Raw genomic sequence first — 23,215 nt, 5'->3', positions numbered from 1 at the left:
TTTGCGATGATGGCCGCAGGTCATTTGAAAATCAACGTAGGTAGAAAGTAGGTTTTCAGTTAGTTGATTTTGATTAATGTTTAGTTAATGATTGATAAATATTAAAATATACTTTTATGTTCCTAGTGTAGCGCCATATAAAGCTATCCATGAACGATGGACAGTATTAAAATCTGCTCATGTTCATAAAAAGCATCGTGTTCAATATGAAATCAGGACTTACTATCGTTACCTTGATTTTTTAAAATTGACTGGATCAACAGCAGATACTTTTCTAGAATATCTTCAAAGGAATTTGCCAGAAGGAGTGGCGATGAAAGTAACTAAGGTCAGAATTTTGTAACTTGAAAGAGATTTAAAATTGTTTATAAAATTATTTATTTAACTTATTTAGAAATTTCTGTTTACAGGTTGAAATGATAAAATTACCTGAGAGTGTAGCTGCAGTGTGCAACACATAGCTGTGATGTGTAACTATGAAAAATGTATGATTTTTGTAGATAAATTGCTAATATAAACTATAAACAATATATGCTTTCATATATTTACTTATTTAATACAATATTTGTTTTAATTTTCAAAAAGTTTATTACAATTAAAATAATTTTATTTTAAAAAACTGCATTATTTATCAATAATAATATTTAGAACGCAAGATCGATAAATTATTATGGAAGATTGTATGTTTTGATGACATGCAACATAATCTTAATGTTATTACAAATATTGTACATTATACAATTATATCAGTTTGCAATAAAAATAGAGTTTATAGTAGCATACTTTATGAATACTGTTGGAGAAATTAAGTAACAGACTTGATGATTATTACATGCGGTGACGAATCAATTTTTCGACCGGCTATATCACGCACCAGTTCCGGTAATGGAATCTTCTTCTTGAAGGCCGACGGTCTATCCTGTGGTATATCAATATTCACAGTTTTAAGGGGTGTATCCGCCAAATGTTTGCCTGTGATTCGGCGTGCGTGCCCATTACTACCGCGTCTCCTCATATGAGTCATACGTCGGTAAATACCGCTCGAAATTTGATTGGAAGTTTGAGTAGCGTCTATCGGAACTGTCGCTATAAAACCTGAATTTCTTTGTTGCATTTGCAATTGTGCCAAGTCTTCTTCAGTTTTACGTGAGCTAATATTAGCAACGTCCTCATTCCTGTGCTTTCTAATTAATTCCGCAGTAGCTGTACATCTGTGTAGTATGTATTCATTACCTGAAATAAGATTCTCCCATAAATGTATATTACCTAATTTTTATATAATTACACATGTAAAACTGGTTTTGTCAACAATACATATTTTTAATACAGCTTTTCAATTATTCAATCGCATGTATTATGAAAAAGAAAAATTGATGTCATGCATAAATAATGACATCATTTTATATTTAAATACATTTCTCAATAATATCTTCATTAGATAGATTATATACACGTTTTTGTTGAAAAGCTTCCATTCGATAAGTAATAAATATAATATTGTATATGCAACAATTGCATTCAGTAGATAATAAATCATTAGCTGAGCAATAGATTTAAAAATGTAAACAGAATTTAAAAGAGATTTTAATCACTTTCACATCTCTTTTATAAAGCATCTTTTAAATATTTTTTAGATTTTTTTATTTGGATTTATTTTTTAATATTCTGATAGATACTGTGATAAAAAATAGATAATATTATCGATCACTCTGTTCTATCGAACTTTAAATATCAATTCTGCTAATTTAGGAATAAAACTTTTATATAGTCAAAAGAGCAATCAACATCATTGATATCTAAATTCAAAATTTAAATTTAATATTAAATTCAAAAGTATATTCAATATAGTATATGTAATATATCATCAAAAATTAAAATATAATAAAATCACTTACCCGATCGCCTTGAGCGATGATGATAATCCGCTAAAGAATCAGAGATCCAAATGAAAACGATCAAAATAACAATCACTTTTCTCAGTGTCATTATCTGTCACAAAATCTCTGCAAATGACTTACTGACTTAAGACAAGATAAAGAATCAACTTAACACACATTTAGTAAAATTTATTGCGAGTTAGAACACAGTAATGAATCGTCTGCCAACTGTAGGAGGAGATCGTGGTAGCTACCGCGGGAGCTATCGATCGACTAAGGAAAAAGTTTTGCTGTGTGAAGAAGAAGCCGCAAAAACGTAACCGGACAAGATGTCGAAGTCGAACTGAGGTCGTTCGACTTTTGTCGAGATTTTATGCTACAGTAGGATAGCACACGTGCGCACCGTAGACATTAAATTAATCGGATCCGGCTGGAGCATCAGTCGCGAAGCGACCACGAAGCAGACGGAAGAAACCGCATGATGTCTCTTTTTTCTTGTTTCCAATGTTAACCGAGGTAAACCGGTTTGAATGATGGGCTAGATCGAAAGTCGGTATTGTGCTTTAGACATTTTCTTTCCTTCGTTTGATTTGCTTGTACATTACTGTTTGATGAAAGAAAACTTACTTGTCAGTATCAGGCACCAACGGCCTTGGAAATACATCTTTTTTTGAAATTTACTAAGTTACATGACGTAACGAAAAATGGAATTCCCGAATAAAGTTGAGACTGATTATTGGAATGACCTTGACCACATGATTGCCATAATATGTCAAATCTGACATGGTATTTTGCTGCGAGCCATGCACATTCCATATAATGATGTAACAACTTCGGAATATATAATAAGTAGTTAAGCCGTAATTTCGATATTCCTTTTTATTATATAATCTATATTATTATATACACAACATATGTAAGAATAAAGAAATAATTATATTAAAAAAAAGAAATATATAATACGTCCGAACAAAATTTAAAGCAAGTATGACTAATGGTATCGTCTATGTCTCTACGGAAAATGTCCTTCGTAAACTCCGTGCTGGTTTGAAAAATTTTTATGTTCGTGTGATGATCGGCAAGAATGTTATCAGAGGTTGATCGCCCGAGCAGCTTAATGGAGGCATCATTAAAGGTAAAACCAGCTCCAGACGACCCTGAATTTCTTTCCGATTTCGCGGGAACATCATTCTCCCTTTTAACTTGGAAACAGAAACGTCTAATTATAGGATTCTAATTGCGTTATGCAGGTAAAAAAAGGCACTTTATGCATCTCTGTGAGGATTTCAAGTGCAATAACATTGCGGGCAACGTTGTAATCTTCTGCCATTATTGGATCAGAAAGTAACCGGCTTTCCAACTTTTGCTGATGGCTTACTTCTTCATGTGCATGGCAATATTGAATGCCTATGTGTACGATATAATTGATACGCGAAAAAAGATCCGGTTTGTGCCTCTACAAATCTTAAAAAGAAGATAGTGGGAATGGTAGAAAAATGAAGAATTATGCATGAATATCGATGTTGCTTCAAAGAGCCCACACTTTAACGTAATCTATTACAAAAGCAGTCTTTTCCCCATTATCTTGTCTCCAGCTTGGTAACCATTGATTTCGAGAGTTCCAGAAATTCAACATTGCCTACAATCAAAGATAATATTTCACGTAGTTATTTAAAAAAAAAAAAAAACTTATTTTTAAGAAAGTGTTTATTTTAGAACGAAAATTAAAGCACTACATCAAAACATATTAAATTTTTAAATAAAAAATTAAAGTATTCGTACCTTAGCTTGTACGTTTGTCCATGGTTTTGGTATTCCGGAATTAAGTGTACCATCCGGAAACACACGCACTCCACCCGCACCAACGCCGAGAGTAATAAAGAACTATTATAAAAGATTACAATAAGAACTATTATAAATATTTAATTTCAAGAAAAATGTTTATACAAATTTATTTATATATATATAAAATTGATTGTGCGGCAATATGTGTTAATAATCATGAAATGTTTGACATATTGCACGCATGACACACATACGAACAGATGACTTTTTAATCTTAACGGCTATACTTTAAAGCTTTATACTTAAAAAATTACTATGAATAAAAAAATAGTATGTACTTTTATGACTTAATTTTTCGAATAAACTTTTATGCTATAATCTTATTATCCTCAAATTCCAGAACATCCTGTATATATAATTTGTGTATATAATTATATATATATATATATATATATATATATATACTTATATACTTATATTTATTAAATAAGATAAAAGATAAACAAATATAACATAAATGAAATGTTCTCGTAACAGAATTATATCGCTTATTACAAAGAATTATATATGTAATATCATTTTATACTAATATTAGGGCAACAATAATAGAAATCATTGTATACTAAGATTTTACCTCTTGATCGAAGGGGGCGGCCTTTCTGTTTGCATGAGGACCAGTCAGCCATCCTTCTTCATCAGGATTCACTCGACCAACTTCCTCATCGTCGACTAAAAACGTGAAACCATCGCTGGTCCAAATCGTTGTATATACGTGGAAATTCTGCGTCCACCGTGGTCCGAATTCGTGTACTTTACTGACAAGTATTTCTCGGATTTTTGATGTGCTTACTCGCACTCCAAAATCCAATCTCCTAGTGTCATAGATTTTCGAAACGTCCGTAGCATTCACCAAATTCTCGTTGCCACGTGTCAGACCCAGAAGAACGCGGCCGCTGGCATAATTTGCACCGTACGTAGAATAACGCGGCTCAAGCCACATTTCTGATAAAATTATATAGAAAATTCATATAGGAGACTATTTCTAATTCTATACTTCCATTTTATATCATTTGTTTCTATCCAATCATTTATTTAAAATATGTTTTTTATTTAAGATGTTTTTTACGCCATTTTATAGTGATATTTAGATGATATTTTACATTAAATACTAATATTCATATTATTCATTGTATGTTTATATTTAAATATATTTTCTCTTTTTTGATAATTTTATATCTTCTTCAAATGAAAGAATTATGGTGATGACAAAATAACAATCTCTTGTTTCCAAATACCTCCCAAAAAATAAATCAAATTTAAATAATATTTATTAATACAAAATAATTATATTAATATAAAAATATATATATATTAATTGCAGGTTAATGTAAATTGCTTTAGATGTATCTATATTCAGTACCATATTACTTTATATTTTATATTCCATATTGATTACTTATATGTCTATGTATTCTTGCTAACCAAAAGCAAATTATACAATTATATAATTACCTGGATATAACCAATCGCCTTGAGGAAACTTCGCACGTATTTCAATCTTTCCATATCGTAGGACGAAACGTTCTTTTGTAGTTAGACGTGCGGATATAATGGGTGGTAAAATACTGAAGGATAGAGCCTGCCGCCTACATTCAAAATCAATTGTGCTGGTACACCTGTGAATTAAAGGATAAATTATAAATAAAAAATGCAATAGAAATTTTATTAAGTACAGAAAGAAAAATTTTTTATGTTAAAATGACATCTTACAGCTATGTATTTACCCATTAAGTTGCAATCTTCCGTATAAAGTCGCATTCTCGCCATAAGAATCTTCCAGTATAATTGGTTTAATAAATAATTGACCATACCTATGTTGCACAAGTTGCTGATGATTCTCGTTGTGATATACACAAAATTCGTAGTCCTAATTTCAACACAATTATCTTTATTTAACAAGAAAGAAAATGTCTATATTATGTAGTTGCATATTTATATATATATAAATATATATATAAAAATATATATATATATATTTTTTATATATTCATATTTTATTACTGCATTTCTAATAGCTTTAGACGAGTTTTTTAATTCATCGATTAACAAATCGCATTATGCGCAAATGCAACTTTGCCCTATAAAAGCAACATTTACGCATTATACGATTAATCAATCGATGAATTAAAAAAGTCATCTTTTATAATAAACAATAAACTTTAAATACACTTGCCGGTTCCAATGGCATCTTTATCTCTCGTTTCCATAATGACTCATTAAAAGAATCGAAATTGTCTTCGAGCAAGAGTTTGCCTGCGGTCGGAATTTCATATCCCGATGTAGAATTTTGTATTTCGTTCTGACTGTCAACTGCTTGGTTTTCTATCGCTATTATCAATTTAAAAAAGATATATTGTAATAATGTATCTTTATTTTTAATAAAGCCTCACTTTACTTGATAAATCAAAAAGAAATTGCATATTTATGTAAATAATCTTACGAGAATATGTCCATCTTTGATCATTTTTTCTATAATTATCTTTATCCGCTTGCACATAAATCCAATAATGAAGTACATCTCCATTTTTTATAGTCACTTCCGAATCCTCAAAAGTCCAACGGCCATCCGTCGCTAAATAAATATCACCCGCTATCTCACCATGTTCATTAGCGCGAATTGCTTTATTGATATTGGCGTGGAATCCAAATATTCTTAAACCCGGTGCATCTGTTAATCGCATCATCATTAAATACGAAATTATTTTTTTTTTCTTTTTTATTCTAATTGTTCTATTCGAAATCTCATAATTTAGAGATACATAATTCACTACGCATATAATATAATATTTTTACTTTTTACGTTGTTTCTATTTTTTAGACATAAGTTTGTGATAGAATTCATATTACTATTATGTCATATTCATATCGGCAATTTATATTTGTCTTCTTAGAAATATGATTATATTAAAACTTGTAATTTACATATCACAGAAGTATAAACTTCTTGTGATTTAAATTTTCTGAGAGGTCACAATCGTAATCTTTCAATATTACGATGATCAAAACATGTTTGGCGTAGTGAGATAATGTTCCAAGAAAAATCCTATATCAGAATGTTTTTACAATACATTGTATGGATTAATATTTCAAGAAATTTCAAAAGTAGATTTACTGAAGAAAATTATTAGATTATTATATTTCGATTTTTATTCTTAATTATTTTATTCTTAGCTACGATTGTCTCACTAAATAAACCGTTTTAAAAAATTTCGAAACTTCCGTGAATAATTGAGAAAAATATAATTAATTTTTTACAATTGTAAAAAACAATTGTAAACAATATATTATTTATATAAAAATAAACTATGTAATTGATATCTAATTTACAAAAATTTACAATAATTCTATATAATTCAATGGAATTTGTATAAAGTTTGATATTTTAAGTAATGTAGATGTAACTTTTATCTCAATTTAATTTGTTTTTAATCTTTTTTTAAAAATAAAAATTAGAATAAGATAAAAAATAAATTCAGATTAAAATTAATCGACATTGATCGAAATGAACATAGAATAAATTTACATATAACATATTACATATAACATATATTACATTAAATAACTAGTAATTAAGAACTTATAACAATAACTTTAATGCTCTGTTTATAATTTATTTTATGAATCGTAACATTTAATACAAACATTATTTAAAATGCAAACAATGTAAAATTTCAATACAACAATACACAATATTTTAATATATGTGTTAATATATCATTTTAAAATTATTTATATATATATATATATATATGATACATGATTTTAGCACACTTATGGAAATTCTATATAGTTTATAGTTTTGCCTATATCTTATATATGAGTCTTGTGTTGGACACTGCACTTTTTTAAGTATTTAAAAAAATAATCTTAATTTTCTATGTAAATGATAAAACGATTACATTAGATATATAAAAAAGTGTAAAATATCAACATTTTGGAATATCAAAATGTATTGCGCAATAATAATTATTTTTTTCAATAGAATTTAATCGGACGTTTCTTAATGTTATATAGTTTATAAAAAAAAATCATCTTTTTACGTCCGTTATTTAAACAAAGACATTGCCTATTAAAAACTCTCTTTTACCACATTACGTTTTCGTAAGAACATTACGTCTTCGTAAGAAATAACCTTGCAATTATCAGTTGTTTTTAAAACTTAAAGAAGAGATGAATCACAGCGTTAAACCTACCGGGTATAGAAACTCGAAGACCTTGCGGCTTCAACACCTCAAAAGTCGGATCCGGCAGCACGTAGGGAAACACTGGTCTCGCGAGTATGCATGCTAATGCAAAAATTAGCCGGATTATTATCGCACGATTGACTTCGCGAGACAGCATGTTCGTGATTAACGGGTCTCGACGCTGCAGACGCGATATTTATCGAGCACCGAGAGGCACGTTCAAAAAAACGGCGTGCAAAAAAAGATATGTTAACACATGCGTACATTGCTTTCAACGATCCATTGATCTTTTCTATCTATCACTTTCCTCCTTGCCCCTTCCTTTACGCCTCTTTGTGTATAGTCATTGGAATTTTGTGTCTCCTCGTGTCTGGGATTCCCTCACTAGATCTGACTATTATACTAATATCAAGTCATCCAAATCTGTACATACCAAATCTGTTGGAAAAAAATGTGTTTAACATAAATCGCATGTCCCAAATGGTCCACTCAAAATTTTGTGTTAATTTAACATAATAATGGATGTGTTAAATGTAGTAATACCGACACTATGTTAATATTTCAACAAAAAAAGAAATGTACTCTTGATCTTAATTTGAAATTAATTGTGTGTACAACAATTAACATAATTTTTATGATGAAATAACATGTCGAGACGCGTCAAAATTCAAGAGACTGTGCCGAAACTACACAAAGAATAATAACAAGTCATCCCCACTCCTGTTATAGAATAAAATCAACATTTTTTTGTGTAAATTTTAACATATTAAATAAATACGTACGAATTGTGTTATTTTAACACATTTCTTAAATCATTTTAATAATTTTACATTTTATATTTGTTAAGGTCAGATTTTATTAAGGTTTTGTTAAGGTTAACATAGTAGACATATGTTAAATTTACATATAAATATTAGGTTATTTAATACAAAAATTTTAACAAGGACCGGTTTTAACACAAATACAAAATGTTTTTTACTGTGTAATAAATTGCATTTGATAAATTATTATGTCAATGATTTTTATAACAAATCTTTTCTTTTGTCGATTTTTAAAAATTTAAATTATTGCGAATTATGTTCCAAGTTTTGATTAACGTAATAAAATTTTTGAAAATTCGAATGTTTTCTAAAATATAGAAAATTATTAAAATTTTAAATGGTCCAACCTTTTTGTCAGTAATATTTTCCTCATATTTTATTAATTAAAAAAAAAAAATCTTGGTTTTCATGATTCAAAATCTCGTAATTCTCAAAGTCATAATATTTGGAGATTTGGAACATTTTTGAAATTTTAAACAGTCTACCTTTCTATTAATTATTCTTATTGATCCTTTTAATTTTATCTACTTTTGAAAATCTAGATTTTCAGACATATTAGACATTTGATGTTACGAAGTTTCGAAAAGGAAACAATGCTACTAGTGCCACAAATACTATTAATTCCTCTTTATCCTAGTGCCTTAAATATCAAAACATGCCAGCGTTTAAAAAAAAATTAAAAACAATGATCTTAATCCTTCCGATTTGGGCGAAAATCTAGAATACTTTTCTACGAAACCATCCTCATTTTACAAGAAGGTAACTGAAAATTTGCCAGAAAGATGAAAAAAGATCAATCATATAGATAGAGATTATTTTGTAGATTAATCTGTACTAAATATTAGATAAAACATAACGTTGCATATCAAAAAATGATATTACTTATGGGTATCCCTAATATAAAGTATAGTGATCTACAAAAACTAACAGTTTCACACGTGGTGATACCGACGCAGCGATGTAAACATGCGTCAAGGAATACCATTGTACTGATCGGAAGACTTGTTTAATCGATAAAACTGCTAAGAGAAACTATTTATCATGTTAACTGTCGTGTCAGGATCTGGCATAATCTCGAGGCTATCTCGCAATTTATTTCTTCTTAATATTTCGCTTAAAAAACGAACCGTTTTACAATCGAACAAGTTCAGCAGCTACGTTACAGGTTATGTCTATCACAATTCAACGCAGTTTTTAAAAAAAAATTCTCAAGCATTATTACAATCATCTGTAAAAGTTTTTAGTACAGATACTGAGTACTCAACAATAACGTGAGTACCTTCTTATATTACTTTGTAATGTAACCATTTAAATTAATAGTGTGTAATATCCATGTGTAATATCCATTAAGATTTATTTGTGTAATTTCATTAGCAAACTCAGCTCTGTGCAGTATGAGAAGATTTGTAATGACACTTTGGATTCATTAACTGAATATTTTGAGGAATTGGTTGAAGCAGCGATACATTTGCCAGACGCTGATGTATCTTATGGAGTATGTACATTAATTTAAGAATTTGTAATTTTCATGCATCTGTAATAATATCTCTGAAATTGTTGCTGCAGGATGGTGTACTCACTGTACATTTTGGTGAGCCATATGGTACTTACGTTATAAACCGTCAAACGCCAAACAAGCAGATTTGGCTCTCCTCTCCAAAATCTGGACCAAAACGTTATGATTTTGTAAATAGTCAATGGATATATAAGCATGATGGCAAAACTTTACATGAATTACTTAATCATGAGATACCAGCAATTGTAAAAAATCCAGTATGCTTCGACAAATGTTCCTTTAGTGGTAAAGAGAAACAAACTGTGATAAATGAATCCTTTTTTGAGAAATAACTGATGAAGATTTAATTGTAATAGAGCAAGTTTATTAATTATTTGAGATATAATAATATTGTTGAAGATATATATTATTCTAGACCTAATTTGCATGAGTGTTGTACATAAAAATAATATTAAAATAAAAAAGAAAAAGGAAGTTGATATATACTGGTGCTGTCTTAAAGAAATTTTATGTGAGTAATTTTAATATTAAATCCATAATGGATTTGCATTTTATTTGCATTGCAATGACAATAAATTTCTGTAGCATGTTTAGACCATTATTATTTATTATTTTTTATGTTACAACATATTTATAAAATATTCAAAAATCTAAATTATCTTAAAGAAGGTACATCAATATATTGTTACTAGATGCTATTATAAATATATATATATATATATATATATATATATATATATATATATATATATATACTATAATCATATAATATACATCAACGTATGTTTGTATGATTAATTTTTAAAGGATGAGAAGCCCTAGTAGTGATATTGAAACAATATCATATTTTAAAACAAAGAATACAATAAATTATAATAAATTTTCAAAGAAAAGCTGTAAGATTTTAAAAATAGACTTCTCTAAAGATTAATATTGCTTGCAAGAGTAATATTTTTAGAATCTTAAAAACGAAATCTGAGTTTTATGTATTATGATGCCTTTTCTAAGACAATTTATACATTATTATTAAATTAATGTTGTATATGTTTCTTTTTTATATTACAAATATCTTTTTAAACAAAATATATATATTGTTATTATAGTTTATGAGACTGACTTAATTATTATTATAAATTGTGCTTAATTGGTTGAAGCAGCTTAATTTTTAAAATTATTTAATATTTATTGAATTTAATATTTGTATATAATTTTAATTTAATTAGATTAAATAAATCTCTTAATGAATAAATTTTGAATAATATTTTTTTAAGCAAATTTTTTGTCTATGATATAATAAAGACTAAATTTTTTAATTTAATTTGTCTAAATATTTCTTTATTAATTATTATTATAATTAATAAAGAAATATTTAGACAAATTAAATTAATTATTGATTACATAGAATATTTTATAGAAAAATTTGCTAGAGAGATTAGCTTCAATTTATTATCATATCTTTTATCACTTGTAAAATATATTTACACATGTGCAAAATAATGCTTAACAAATTAGTTAAATCATGTCGTCCAAACATAATTATCTTCTGTGTTATTCGACAGACAAAAATGGAAATTATGGAAGATGGGAATTTAGTCGACCGCGTTAGAATTTTATTGCAACGGGACATGCAATATTATCAGGTATCAATTAGTTGATAAATCATTCGTCGTTAATGCAATTTGTATTTTGTACAACTTGTAAATGATTTAATAAAATTTATCATCAATTTGCATTTTTTGCGATGGCTTAATATCTTTGATACTTTTATAATTCATAGATTATATTAACATAAAATATATCAAATCACACTATTCCAAAATTATTTTGCCATATAGCACGACGATTTGATTAAGAAAAATTGGTTTATAAATCATGATCTTGAAAATAGAAATATATGTGTATATATATATATATATATATATATATATATATATATATATATACAAATTGAATTATTCAATTATTTGTTATTATATTATCTTGACCTATTATTCATAACGTTTGTTTTAATTTAATCAAAGTTTAAGAATTTGATAAGAATATTTTTAGAATATTTTGACCGTACTAATAATAACAAAAGATTATTGAAATTTAAAGAGAATTTCTATTTCTTATATTAATACTATATTTGAAACATCCAATAAATAAACTTGGATTATAAAGAAAACAATTTTTTAAATTTTTATAAGAGAAAATATTGGTAATTACCATTTTTTCTAATGGACGACAAAAATTTTTGGTTCTTAAAATTAATTTTAAAAACAAAAAACTAGTAATATCAGATAATTTAAACATATATGAAATATAAAAATATATATATCAAATTTCAAAATTAATTTCAAAATGATTTCAAAAAATAATGTCCTAAATATATTATTATTAATTCAAATATTAATATTGCAATACAAGATTTCCCTTTATAAGAATCAATGCATATTTAAAAATTAAATAATTTTTAACTTATTCAATTATTCAGTTTTTACACAGATATTTAGAAAAAATAATAGAACAAACATCTATGAAATGTTTACTTTTGTCATATTTTGGCATAAATCCTTAAAATTAAATTAATTTGCACACAATGTTACTTATAAAATTACAATTGTTAACATTTGTTGCGATTTTCGATATAGGAAATGCAAACTGTTCTGAGGGAACCCTTATGCATACGCATCAGCGGTGGGAAGCTCGATTTTCCGCGACATGCTTCGTTCGCTGCGATTAAGATCGTAACATGGTGGGAGGCAGATTTCGTTGCTGCTTTTAGACGTGCTTCCGGTTTGAGCACTTCTGAGAACGGAAATATGTCCAGCGTCGATAGTGAGGATGGCGTTATTAAGCGAATTCAACCATCCGAGTTTATCCTTCTTGTTGTTGACACTGCGGAGCAACTACTAGGTATTCTTTATATCAGTGACAAAAAATAAACAATGAATGTTGATGTAATGAAATAAATATACAAATCAATATGCAATATACAATTGCAAAGAAAAAAATTGAAAAAAGTCGTTCGTAGAAAAAAATGCAAAATGATTACGAATCTGGTACTTTTCCTTATATTCAATTATACTCGTATATGATATTTACAATTACATTAAACATTACATTAAAATTTACCAGGTAAATTTTTATCTTTATCATTTTTTATTGCTGAACAATCTTCTTTTTAACATAATCGTTAATATCGAAAATACGAAGAATAAAAAGGTTCTAAAGAAAATTAAACACATAGTTAAGAATTGCATTAAAAATTGTGTTAAAAATTGCATAAAACTTAAAATTTAAGCCTAATTTATATAAATGAATAAATAAATAAATAAATAAATAAATAAATAATGTTAGCACGAATTTTTTCAGATTGTTTTATCTTTATTTTTCTGAAAAAGTTTATAATATAGTACAAAATTTTTTATAATAGTTATTAAAGGGAAACTCGACTATTGCATATTAATTTAGTTTCAACAACAATGATTATTAAAATATTAAAGCTATTAAAAATTGAATATATAAAACATGTGAATTTTGATCTTAATGAAATCGGCTGAAACTATATGTTATAATTCTTGATTTGTTGATCAAAACTTTTTGTAAATAAAAAACTTGAAAATAGCTAATTTTTTGCTACAGCTATTTGAAATGTTGTATGATATTTAATTTGTACTTATCATCATTTTAATAATGTTATTTTATTAATAATAATGAATCCGTTTTTTGTAATAAAGTGAAATTTTAAATAATAATATATATTCACTTATATACATATGTGAGAAATGTATATGCATATGTATATGTGTATTTGCTTAAGTATGTTTGTGACAATATGTATGTAAGAGATGAGAGAGAGAGGCGAACATGCTGTTATGTAGCTTATAAAATGCTATATAGCTCTTAATGTGCTTAAAACTGTGGGGTAATATGTATTTATTTTATTCCTCGCCTCCCTTTCACATAGCCTGCGTATACATATATGCAACACAGTTTTTTCAAAATATTATGTACATAAGTAAAATAACTAATAAACAATAAATAATCTAACAAATAATAAACAGATCCGTTTCGACCCTAAATATGGTTTTCTTCAGCGTATAATAAAATGAATTATTCACGCAAGCTTAAATTAATAAAGAGCGCCTTACAGTTGTCTGAGATATAAAAAGTTAACAGTCCTAAAAGACGTTCCAAGAGTTCAGAGAGTTCTTGTAGTTTTATGTTAATTTTATTTTCATTTATTATTTAACTTATTTTAATAATTATACACAATTTTTTAATTAAGGTATCATTCGTTTTTAACAGCCTTGTCATTTAGTTTTACTTTACCTACTTTATTTATTTATTTATTTATTTATTTATTTACTTACATCCTTGATTTTTATGACTATATCTTTATTACTAGTTTATGATTTTTAGACCTTTATATTTTCTTGTATTATATAGATCATTTATGATTACGGGTCACACTTGGTTGAGACATACAATATTTCCACTACGGATTGCATCTCGAAACTTTCCTACGACGTCTTTTAGGACTGTTAACTTTTTATATCTCGGACAACTGTAAGGTACTCTTCATTAAGTTAATCTTGAATAATTCATATTATTATGTACACTGAAAAAGATCATTTATTTAGGATCGAAACGTCTATTTATTATTTGTCATGTTTATTATTTGTCAGATTGTTTATTAGCGTTAGTTTATTTATATAAATATTTTTTTGACAATTTAAATACATCATTAGCCTCTTTGGTGCCTCTAGCTTGGCCTCTCGTATAATTCGATTTATTCACTAATTAATATAAATCAACGATACACTCAATTTCCTTACGATTGATGACAAATACACCATCTATTGATTTAAATACATTTTTCAGCATTTTTTATAAAATTTCAAACAGAAAAAACATTAAATAATATACTTCAAAATTTATGTTTTCTTACGAAAGCAATCTTAATATTTCGTAATTCTGAAATCGGGAATTACGAAATATTATATTAATTTAAATATTAATTTGAATCGGGCATATGCTTAGGCATTTTCGACTTGTTTTCATGTGCTAAAGTCTTTATATCAATTGTGGCACTGAATTCAGAGATACCCTGTATAATTTACTTAATTACTCACTAATCTAGCATCTCGCACGTGACAGACAAAGGAACTCACGTTATTAATCCAGTACTCCGCACGTGAGAAGCAAGAAGAATCACAAAAATCTAATAGAATCAGCAATTTATAAATGTAATTGTGTGTGTGTGTGTGTGTGTATGTGTGGGGGGGGGAGAGGGGGTGTGATGTGTGAGAATGAATAATGGATGAAAATAAGAATGTATTACTTGATATATTTTTAAACACATAAGAGCCATAGTAACATATAGTAACATATTTGCTCCTCCCTTTTACTTTTTATGTACACACTAACATAATACACTCAAGCAAACATACATATACATACAAAACATTTATATATATATATATATATATATATATATATATATATATAAGTAAATCACATATTATCATCTGAATCTCACGATTTATTACAAAAAACTGATTTGGGGTATTATTAAAATAATGGTCAAATACAATATTTCAAATGACTGCAGCGAAAAATTAGCCACTTTCAAGTTTTGTACTTACGAAGAAAACTTTTAATCAGTGAATCAAGAACTATAACATACTATAATTTCAATCAATTTTACTCAAGGCCAATATCCATTTGTTTTCTGCGGAGTCCTTTATATTGATACATAAAGCATAATAAAGCATTAAAATTATTTTTTAAAATTTCATCATATAGTTTTTTTACTTGAATAATTTGTAACGTTCCAATAGCTCGAAGTAAATAAAGACTATTATAAATTATAGATAAAATGTATGACGTTCTATATTCTGAAAGTTTTATTTCCTAAAAGGAATCTTTTAGGAAATAAAACTTGCTAATTCAATGTTATATTAGATTTTTGTTAAAGATACTTAATGTTAAATTATTTAAACAAATTCGTAATTGACCTTTGCTTTTTTTAAATCTACTTTGCGTACTCATCTCGCAAGGAAGTCTTATGTTTGTGAATACTTGAATAATTTTATAATTTTTTTATATTAGTTTAGAAATATTTACATTTAAACTTAGACGTATTTGGGGAAAGAGAAAGAGAATAGGTATAAGATAGTATTCCGAAATTTTTATCTTTTAGAACATCTGCATATGTTGATTCAAGAATCTTTGGATCATGCCGATCTTACTGTGCTTACCGCCACTTTAGGCGCAGCAGCACTAATACGTAATTGCTTGTGGTGTTACAATCAGCATGCAAAGGGAACAATTTCTTCTCAATCAAGGTGCTTTATTAGAAGTTGTTATTTGTCCTAGTAGTAGTCCTTTCTGTTTAAACGCTGCAAAATTTTTTTTGCAAAAGCAGCAGAATATCACAGAATTTTAAATAGTTTCTCACAATCAAATGCAAAGCTATTAATGATATATAACACTTCTTTTTCATCTATCACATTTTCTAGAATTTTGCATGTAAATATTAATATATTAATATCACGACGCTATAAATAAATGGCAATAAAATTAAGAATACATAAAATTAAGAATTTTTATTTTAATCTAAAATTATATTACTGCAAAAGTGTAATACAAACGAAAGAAATGTTAATTAATTTTTTAGCTCGTATTTATAATTAACATTATACTTATCATTTAATATGTGATTATATTATATCGTCCTGAACATTTAAGGAATCATAAAGATATCACACTTCCCATTTTATAATCCTGCTGCTTGTGCCTAAAATTTAATTTAGGCACAAACAGCAAGATAAAATTAAATTAAAATTAGCTCTTAATTGTTTTTATTATTTCTTCTTGTATTTAAGATCAATTTAATCTGTGTCTCGTTTATAAGTCGAGTTTCATTATTGCTTCTTCTCTTAAGCGAAAAGATTAATAAGTCTCATAAAGCATTCCACGAAATGGCCGAAGCTGTAGCAGAAAGGCTGCTTGATCTGCATTGTCGATTAATTTCCTTATATATTCTGAACGAGGCGGACTCCCTCAGTTGGCACAGTAACAAACCATTTTTCGAGAAGGAACGATGCTCCTATGTTATACAAATGTGGTGGCTATATATGCAAGGTAAAGCTAACGCTCGACTCGTTTTTCTGAATATAATTTCTCTGGACTGATATTTTCCGTGAAATTAGATTTATGATCGCTCCACGATACAACCTTTTGCAAAAACAATATGCTAATATTTCCAGGTACTAAGGCAGATTTATGGAACACAGTCTCGCCTAAGATGGCACAGCGTGTATTTTCAGAGATGCTAAATGAGTCCTTGTCTATCTTAACTACACGATTCGTTCATGTAAGACCGCAAGATATCTCACGGACTAGTTCCATTTAATTCTCCAATTTATTTCAATCTATTGTCTCATTCAAACAACGTTTTGTTGTCGCCATGAATCACAAATGTAGAAACTTGTTCGAACGAATGTAATATTGCTTTTTTTGTAGATTTCTATTCCTTTCCTTTATTTATTTGCATACATTATGTATTTTCTCTGCGATTTATTAAAGCACAATGGATATTTCGCTTGGAGCGCTTGAATATTTCGTCGAGTGGATAATTGAAAATTGAAAACAAAAATGAAATTGCAAACAGGGACGACCGACACTGGCGCGATCCGAACAGTTCTGGTCGGATGCCTTTAATGTGCTTTGCTGCACAGGCTACCTCGCTTTAGGTGCGTGTGTCGACAGCAACGGAATGATTGGTGCACGTCCGAATAACTTGCCGACAGCAATAAGAGATATACATGCAAAATGTAATGAACTATTAATCTGTTTACTACTTAGAGGTACTCCTCTCAAAGAACTGTACCAGGTATACTCTTATGCTTTTAATAAAGAAAATTATATTATTTTTATGTTCGATCGACTAAATTAATAATTAATAATTCAAAAATGTATCAGCAGGATTGAAAAAATTATTTTTTAACAATAATTCGTTACCGTTATTCATTATTGAGTCAAAAAAGTAACTAGTTACCTTTTTTTTTATATATACTTATACTCGTTATTAGTCACCGATTCTGAAAAGTAACTCGTTATCGTTATCGTTACTTAAAAAGGAACGTAATTCGTTACTTTTTTTGTTACGTTTTAATTCTATAACAAGATCAGGTTAAATAAAAAGTAAATTTTTCTTATATCTTTTATTAAATTATCTCTATAAAAATAATAAAACTTTTTATCTGAAATTCGCAAGACTACAAAAAATTTAAGAAGATTTGAAAATACTCAAAATGCAAACATAAAAGAAGTGGTTTTCATTAAATTCATAAATACAACAAATGTGCACTTTTTTATGCTCAATTTGCTATTTACAAATTTTTAAAAGTTGGTATTTATAAAATCTCTTCTCGTGATTGGTTTACGATAAATTATTTTTAAAACTGTTCTCAAGACGAGTCTTAAATACAACAAATTATAAATATCGATTGAAAATTAAACATCGAATATATAAAAACTATGTCATAAATAGATTCAAAATATAAAAAGCAATAAAAGTAACAATACATTGATATAAGCCGAGCATATGTTAATAACAGCGAGAAACATAGCCAATTTCTCGACAAGCAAGATCTTGGTTACTAAATCTTTATATGAAATAAATTTAAATAATTATATTACCAACTACGTGCTAGTTTAGCAGACTTTTAACGTAGTGGTTCCATAATAATTTGATAATCAAATATTTTTATCGAAGTATTATATTATTATATTATTATTATATATATTATTATACTGTTATATTATCGATTTAAATCCCTTTTATTATTCCTTAATAACCTTTTATATAATAAATATATAAATATAATATAATATATAAATATATATAATAATTTATATTATATAATAAAAGTAACTATTTGTTATCGCTACTGAAAAAATATAATTACATTATAGTTATTTAAAAAAAAAATAACTGTAACGATGTTACAAGTAATATTTTCCAGTCCTATATATTAATCATATTAGAACAATATAAAATTTTGTCGCAGAGATGCAAACATATATATATATATATATATATATATTTATTAGTTTAAAAATTGAGTTTATATATTTAACGTAAAAACAAAAAAAACATTCCTATATTTTTAACAATAAATAATTATTATTTAGATTTTTCGACACGGATTAGAAAATTTAACAATATTACGACCTCGACACGGCCCCGCTCCGTGGCTATTGATATGTGCTCCAAATTTATTAGGATTAAGCACGGTTGATTCTCCAGCTGACATTATAACATTAACTGAGGATAAAGCAGTCATTCTTGAGTTGAATGTTATGAGACATCAACCTCAACCTAACTGGCCTCAATTGATGAAAGTAATTACTAATGCGATCAACTAACGAAGCTTTACAGCTTTAAATCTACGAAATTTCTCTTTACCCGTAGGTGATATCGATGAACAATTATGTCGTGGCAAGGATGTTGCTACAGACTTTAGTACGTCAAAATGTGGGCGTCGTGTGCATAGACAATAGTGATGTGGCTGACAGATCAAAGAAAGACGAAAAAAGTTGCAGTGGCTTTTTATGCAGTGGATCAGCATGCGACAAAACGCTAAAAATAACTTCGGCTTTGGCATTATACAGCTTATTTCATGTATTAGTAGTAACCGTTAATGAGCCGGAGCATGTAATTATACCAGCGCTGAAGCAGGATCCGAACTGGTCCAATTATTTGAACAGACAACAGGTTGTGTGCTTTTACAAAATGTCCTTTGATGAATTAATTGTATAAATTTATATCAGTTTATTATTATTAAAATACAGTAGTCTAACAAATATAATATATCTGAATGGGTTTGACATAATAATAATAAAATTGAAGCTTTTATTTTAATTAATTTTTATTTAAATAAAAATAATTTTATAATTATAAGTTACAAATTAAGAATAGGCATTTGAACGCAATAAGCTACAAATGTTTCCAAATGTTTTATTTATATGAAAAAGAAAAGAAATGTTTCTCTAGCTTTATGTACAATATAAATATAATTAAAAAAAAATAATTAAAAAAATTTTATTATTTTTTTTACAATATTATTAATTTTGGTATAATAAAGACTTTCTTAACATTATTGTAATAAGAGATATCACAGTCTCTCTCTACCTTTTTTGTCAAACTAAATACTCTATTTTACTACAGTTTATAAAAGTCTTGCAATAATATAAATATGATAGATAATTTTATTTATTATTTTAAAGGTCTGGAATCAATCAAGACCACCTTGGCTTAATGCACTTGTAAAACCATTGAAGATCATGATGCAGCCAGTCGTCGAGGTCCTTTTAGAAGCCGCCAAAGTAATTAAGTATTTGAGGAATTTTTTTATATCAGATTTATAAGAATTTGTATGTGTACACACACATACACACACACACACACACACACACACACACACACACCAATTTGTATACACATGATGCGCGCGCGCGCGCGCGCGTGTGTGTGTGTGTGTGTGTGTGTGTTTATATGTGTATATTAGATATTAAAATAATTTTAAGGTTACAAGTGCCGTCACAGAAAATAAAATATAAAATAGAGTTTCGAGTTGCAACATTTAGATAAACTCTGGAAAATTATTTTCAGACAGGTGCCAGTATATATCAAGCTATGTCCCTTGCGATCGGCTGCTTCGCCGAGTTGTACGTGACCGCTTCGACTCCGGTTTTACGCACCGCATTCGCGTTAAACGACAACATCCCCGCGCACTGTCAACCGATCGGTGGCCACGTGTTGCTCCAGATGATGTGCGCCGCCCTGTACTCCACTCTTCTGGATGTGTCCACGAGAAACAGAAGCGAGCCTCATAGTACACCGAGTTCCGGGGATACGTGTTGCGAATTGAGCCCTTTCAATCCATACGACAGATCGACCGCCGCCACGGCACTCGCTGAAGCGATTTGCAGCATTGACGAGGATAACAAACACACGTCGCAGATAGACTCCTTCCTGCTTCTCGTAAAGGACAGGTACGTTTCTTCATAATTATATTACGTTTACTTGCAGCTTCACGATAGCTTTTCACGATTTATCGATTTCGATCAATTACAAAAAAAAAAAAGACTAATTTTTTGTAATTTTACAAATCGCATCATATCATTTATAAAAAATACTACGTGAGAAATATGGAATTTGTAGCTTCTTCTAAGAAGAATATGTTGATCAAAATCATATATCTATTTGTTGTACTATTAAAAATGTGTCAAGTTATACAAAAGCATATGCTTTTACCTTAAAAAAAAAAATACTAAAATATTAAAAGACAAAGTAAAGATAAAATATATTGTATATCTCATATTTCATATTTAAATATTATGCACGTATACACATTGTTATGGATTATATTTACAGCTTGAATTTAAATTATATTACAGTGCTAAATACATTACATTATTCCTTATTTAAATAAAATAAATTTGCGCTTGAAATAAATATGAGATAAAAGTTGTCACATGTAATTTCATAGCCTTATCACGAGCTTACACCTATGAAAGTTATCTAGATGAATCTTTCATTATACGTCATATAATCATATAAAGTTTCAATTTTTGCAAACCTAACGTGTAATAAAATTTAAAAAGAAAACTTAAATTAGAATTAAGAAAACATGATTAAATTAATGCAATTGCTCTGCCGAATTTGATAATATTTAAAATCTAATTTAATATTTTAATTTTCATAATCTTATATATTTTATATTTTATATTTCATCTAAGCAAAAAAAGAAAAAGAAAATTTATTACAGTCTTAGAAGAGAGAATCAAAATCCGAGAAATGATGAATTGCAAAATATGGCTTGTGTTATCGAGACTTACACGGATGAATTATTATTTACGAATATTGGTCGACGTTCCTTAAAAGTGAGTAAAGTGATTCTCATTGTTGGGGATGTTCGTATATTTGTTATATAGAGAAATCATGAATAAACCATGTTTATAAATGATCTTTGTGTATCGCAGATTGCATACGAATATCTAATTCGAGCGTCCGACTGGGTATTAAATAATTTACGTCGTGGCGAGGAGAGCAGACAGATAGATTTGATTAATCTGCCGAAAGTCTCACCTATCGTGAAACCTCTCACACACATAATGTTTCACATCGAGGACACGTGCTTCGATCAAGTTAGTTAATAAAAGTTACATACCTTTTACGTTCATTTTTATCAATATAGATTAACTTTCATCTCGGTTTAATTTAATTCCTTGACTTTTCTAATTCTTAGAACTAAAAATTAGAATTTTAACGACTAAGAAAAGATAATAATAATAAAAAATAAGTCGTTAAATCAAAATTAAAGTTAATCTACATTGATAGAAATGGACATTAATGATAAATATATCTATAATATGAAACTTTTATGTAACCTGATAAAAAAATCGTGCTTATTATCAACATATGAATTGCGAATAAGATATTATGTTTTAGTTTATGACTAATTATGAGGCAACAAATTGGACAAAGGTGTTGACGATGCCTTTGTCAATTACATTGGAACGAGTACGAAATCAAATTCTCCTAAGACCGGAATTTAAAAACATTGGAGATCTCAGCCATGAAGATAAAGAAGTAGCGCAGTCTATTAAAAGGATCTGTTCATTTGTCAGGTCAGCACGTTTTAAATAAATTGTTTGCACAAGTAATGTTAAATAATATCTCTGTTATAATTTATTTAATAAACTCTGTATTTTAAGTAGTCTGTAATCAAATATATATATATATATATATATATATATATATATATATATATCTCCAATAAAATGATGAATTTTCGAAATATTGCACAGGTGTTTCTTCTTATGAAATATTTTTTGGAGTTTACAGCTTTTAAAGGTGAAATATTTTGTAGCCTGCGTTTTTCACATTTTACATAATGCATCCAGAAAACG

At 27.9% G+C, this 23,215-nt stretch overlaps 5 protein-coding genes across 6 annotated transcripts in view; 3 read left to right on the top strand and 2 right to left on the bottom strand.

The window, feature by feature from the left end:
- The window catches only part of mRpS10 (mitochondrial ribosomal protein S10), a 1,620-nt gene extending 1,090 nt beyond the window's left edge, over positions 1-530 (top strand). The window contains exons 3-5 of the mRNA XM_011635753.3: positions 1-47; positions 127-328; positions 411-530. The exon at positions 1-47 is cut by the window's left edge and continues 81 nt beyond it. Of these exons, the coding sequence (XP_011634055.2) occupies positions 1-47; positions 127-328; positions 411-461 (300 nt within the window). The 3' untranslated portion in view covers positions 462-530. The remainder of the gene's footprint in view (positions 48-126; positions 329-410) is intronic.
- Positions 362-2,589, bottom strand: LOC105425144 (uncharacterized). Its single transcript, XM_011635754.3, has 2 exons — positions 1,896-2,589; positions 362-1,233 (listed from the first exon to the last, which is right to left on the bottom strand). Exons 1-2 carry the CDS (start codon positions 1,984-1,986, stop codon positions 806-808), a joined length of 519 nt encoding a protein of 172 aa, XP_011634056.2. The 5' UTR covers positions 1,987-2,589; the 3' UTR covers positions 362-805.
- Positions 2,590-2,741: 152 nt separating this feature from the next.
- On the bottom strand, positions 2,742-8,929 carry LOC105425141 (beta-1,3-glucan-binding protein). Its single transcript, XM_011635748.3, has 8 exons — positions 7,916-8,929; positions 6,163-6,390; positions 5,896-6,050; positions 5,447-5,589; positions 5,175-5,338; positions 4,297-4,664; positions 3,660-3,761; positions 2,742-3,516 (listed from the first exon to the last, which is right to left on the bottom strand). Exons 1-8 carry the CDS (start codon positions 8,061-8,063, stop codon positions 3,406-3,408), a joined length of 1,419 nt encoding a protein of 472 aa, XP_011634050.1. The 5' UTR covers positions 8,064-8,929; the 3' UTR covers positions 2,742-3,405.
- Positions 8,930-9,209: 280 nt separating this feature from the next.
- On the top strand, positions 9,210-10,842 carry fh (frataxin). Its single transcript, XM_025217777.2, has 3 exons — positions 9,210-9,998; positions 10,102-10,222; positions 10,294-10,842. Exons 1-3 carry the CDS (start codon positions 9,769-9,771, stop codon positions 10,573-10,575), a joined length of 633 nt encoding a protein of 210 aa, XP_025073562.2. The 5' UTR covers positions 9,210-9,768; the 3' UTR covers positions 10,576-10,842.
- On the top strand, positions 10,391-23,103 carry LOC105425139 (uncharacterized). Of its 2 annotated transcripts, none has more exons than XM_089073719.1 (14): positions 10,391-10,528; positions 11,803-11,883; positions 12,877-13,141; positions 16,434-16,578; positions 17,178-17,377; positions 17,503-17,609; positions 17,907-18,128; positions 19,433-19,642; positions 19,713-20,015; positions 20,528-20,626; positions 20,913-21,295; positions 22,072-22,186; positions 22,286-22,450; positions 22,755-23,103. In XM_089073719.1, exons 2-14 carry the CDS (start codon positions 11,809-11,811, stop codon positions 22,950-22,952), a joined length of 2,487 nt encoding a protein of 828 aa, XP_088929845.1. In that variant the 5' UTR covers positions 10,391-10,528; positions 11,803-11,808; the 3' UTR covers positions 22,953-23,103. The 2 variants fall into 2 exon arrangements, with proteins under 2 accessions (XP_088929845.1, XP_011634048.2); XM_011635746.2 differs by lacking the exon at positions 10,391-10,528 and adding an exon at positions 10,659-10,754.
- Positions 23,104-23,215: the final 112 nt, after the last annotated feature.

Source organism: Pogonomyrmex barbatus, unplaced genomic scaffold (genome assembly GCF_055798465.1).
Source record: "Pogonomyrmex barbatus isolate J1 unplaced genomic scaffold, ASM5579846v1 scaffold15, whole genome shotgun sequence".
In the NCBI taxonomy this organism is placed as follows: Eukaryota; Metazoa; Arthropoda; class Insecta; order Hymenoptera; family Formicidae; genus Pogonomyrmex; species Pogonomyrmex barbatus.
This window is presented reverse-complemented; position numbering and strand designations above follow the sequence as displayed.

Excerpts from the sequence above, each read along its gene's own strand:
- LOC105425144 (XM_011635754.3), bottom strand. The coding sequence starts at position 1,986 with ATGACACTGAGAAAAGTGATTGTTATTTTGATCGTTTTCATTTGGATC. Across the intron at positions 1,234-1,895 it reads TCATCGCTCAAGGCGATCGG|GTAATGAATACATACTACAC; the intron begins GTAAGTGATTTT and ends ATCTTATTTCAG.
- LOC105425141 (XM_011635748.3), bottom strand. The coding sequence starts at position 8,063 with ATGCTGTCTCGCGAAGTCAATCGTGCGATAATAATCCGGCTAATTTTT. Across the intron at positions 5,590-5,895 it reads TAAAGATGCCATTGGAACCG|GACTACGAATTTTGTGTATA; the intron begins GCAAGTGTATTT and ends TGTTGAAATTAG. Across the intron at positions 3,517-3,659 it reads GGACAAACGTACAAGCTAAG|GCAATGTTGAATTTCTGGAA; the intron begins GTACGAATACTT and ends CTTTGATTGTAG.
- fh (XM_025217777.2), top strand. The coding sequence starts at position 9,769 with ATGTTAACTGTCGTGTCAGGATCTGGCATAATCTCGAGGCTATCTCGC. Across the intron at positions 9,999-10,101 it reads ACTGAGTACTCAACAATAAC|CAAACTCAGCTCTGTGCAGT; the intron begins GTGAGTACCTTC and ends TAATTTCATTAG. Across the intron at positions 10,223-10,293 it reads ACGCTGATGTATCTTATGGA|GATGGTGTACTCACTGTACA; the intron begins GTATGTACATTA and ends TTGTTGCTGCAG.
- LOC105425139 (XM_089073719.1), top strand. The coding sequence starts at position 11,809 with ATGGAAATTATGGAAGATGGGAATTTAGTCGACCGCGTTAGAATTTTA. Across the intron at positions 16,579-17,177 it reads ACAATTTCTTCTCAATCAAG|CGAAAAGATTAATAAGTCTC; the intron begins GTGCTTTATTAG and ends TCTTCTCTTAAG. Across the intron at positions 18,129-19,432 it reads CTCTCAAAGAACTGTACCAG|ATTTTTCGACACGGATTAGA; the intron begins GTATACTCTTAT and ends ATTATTATTTAG.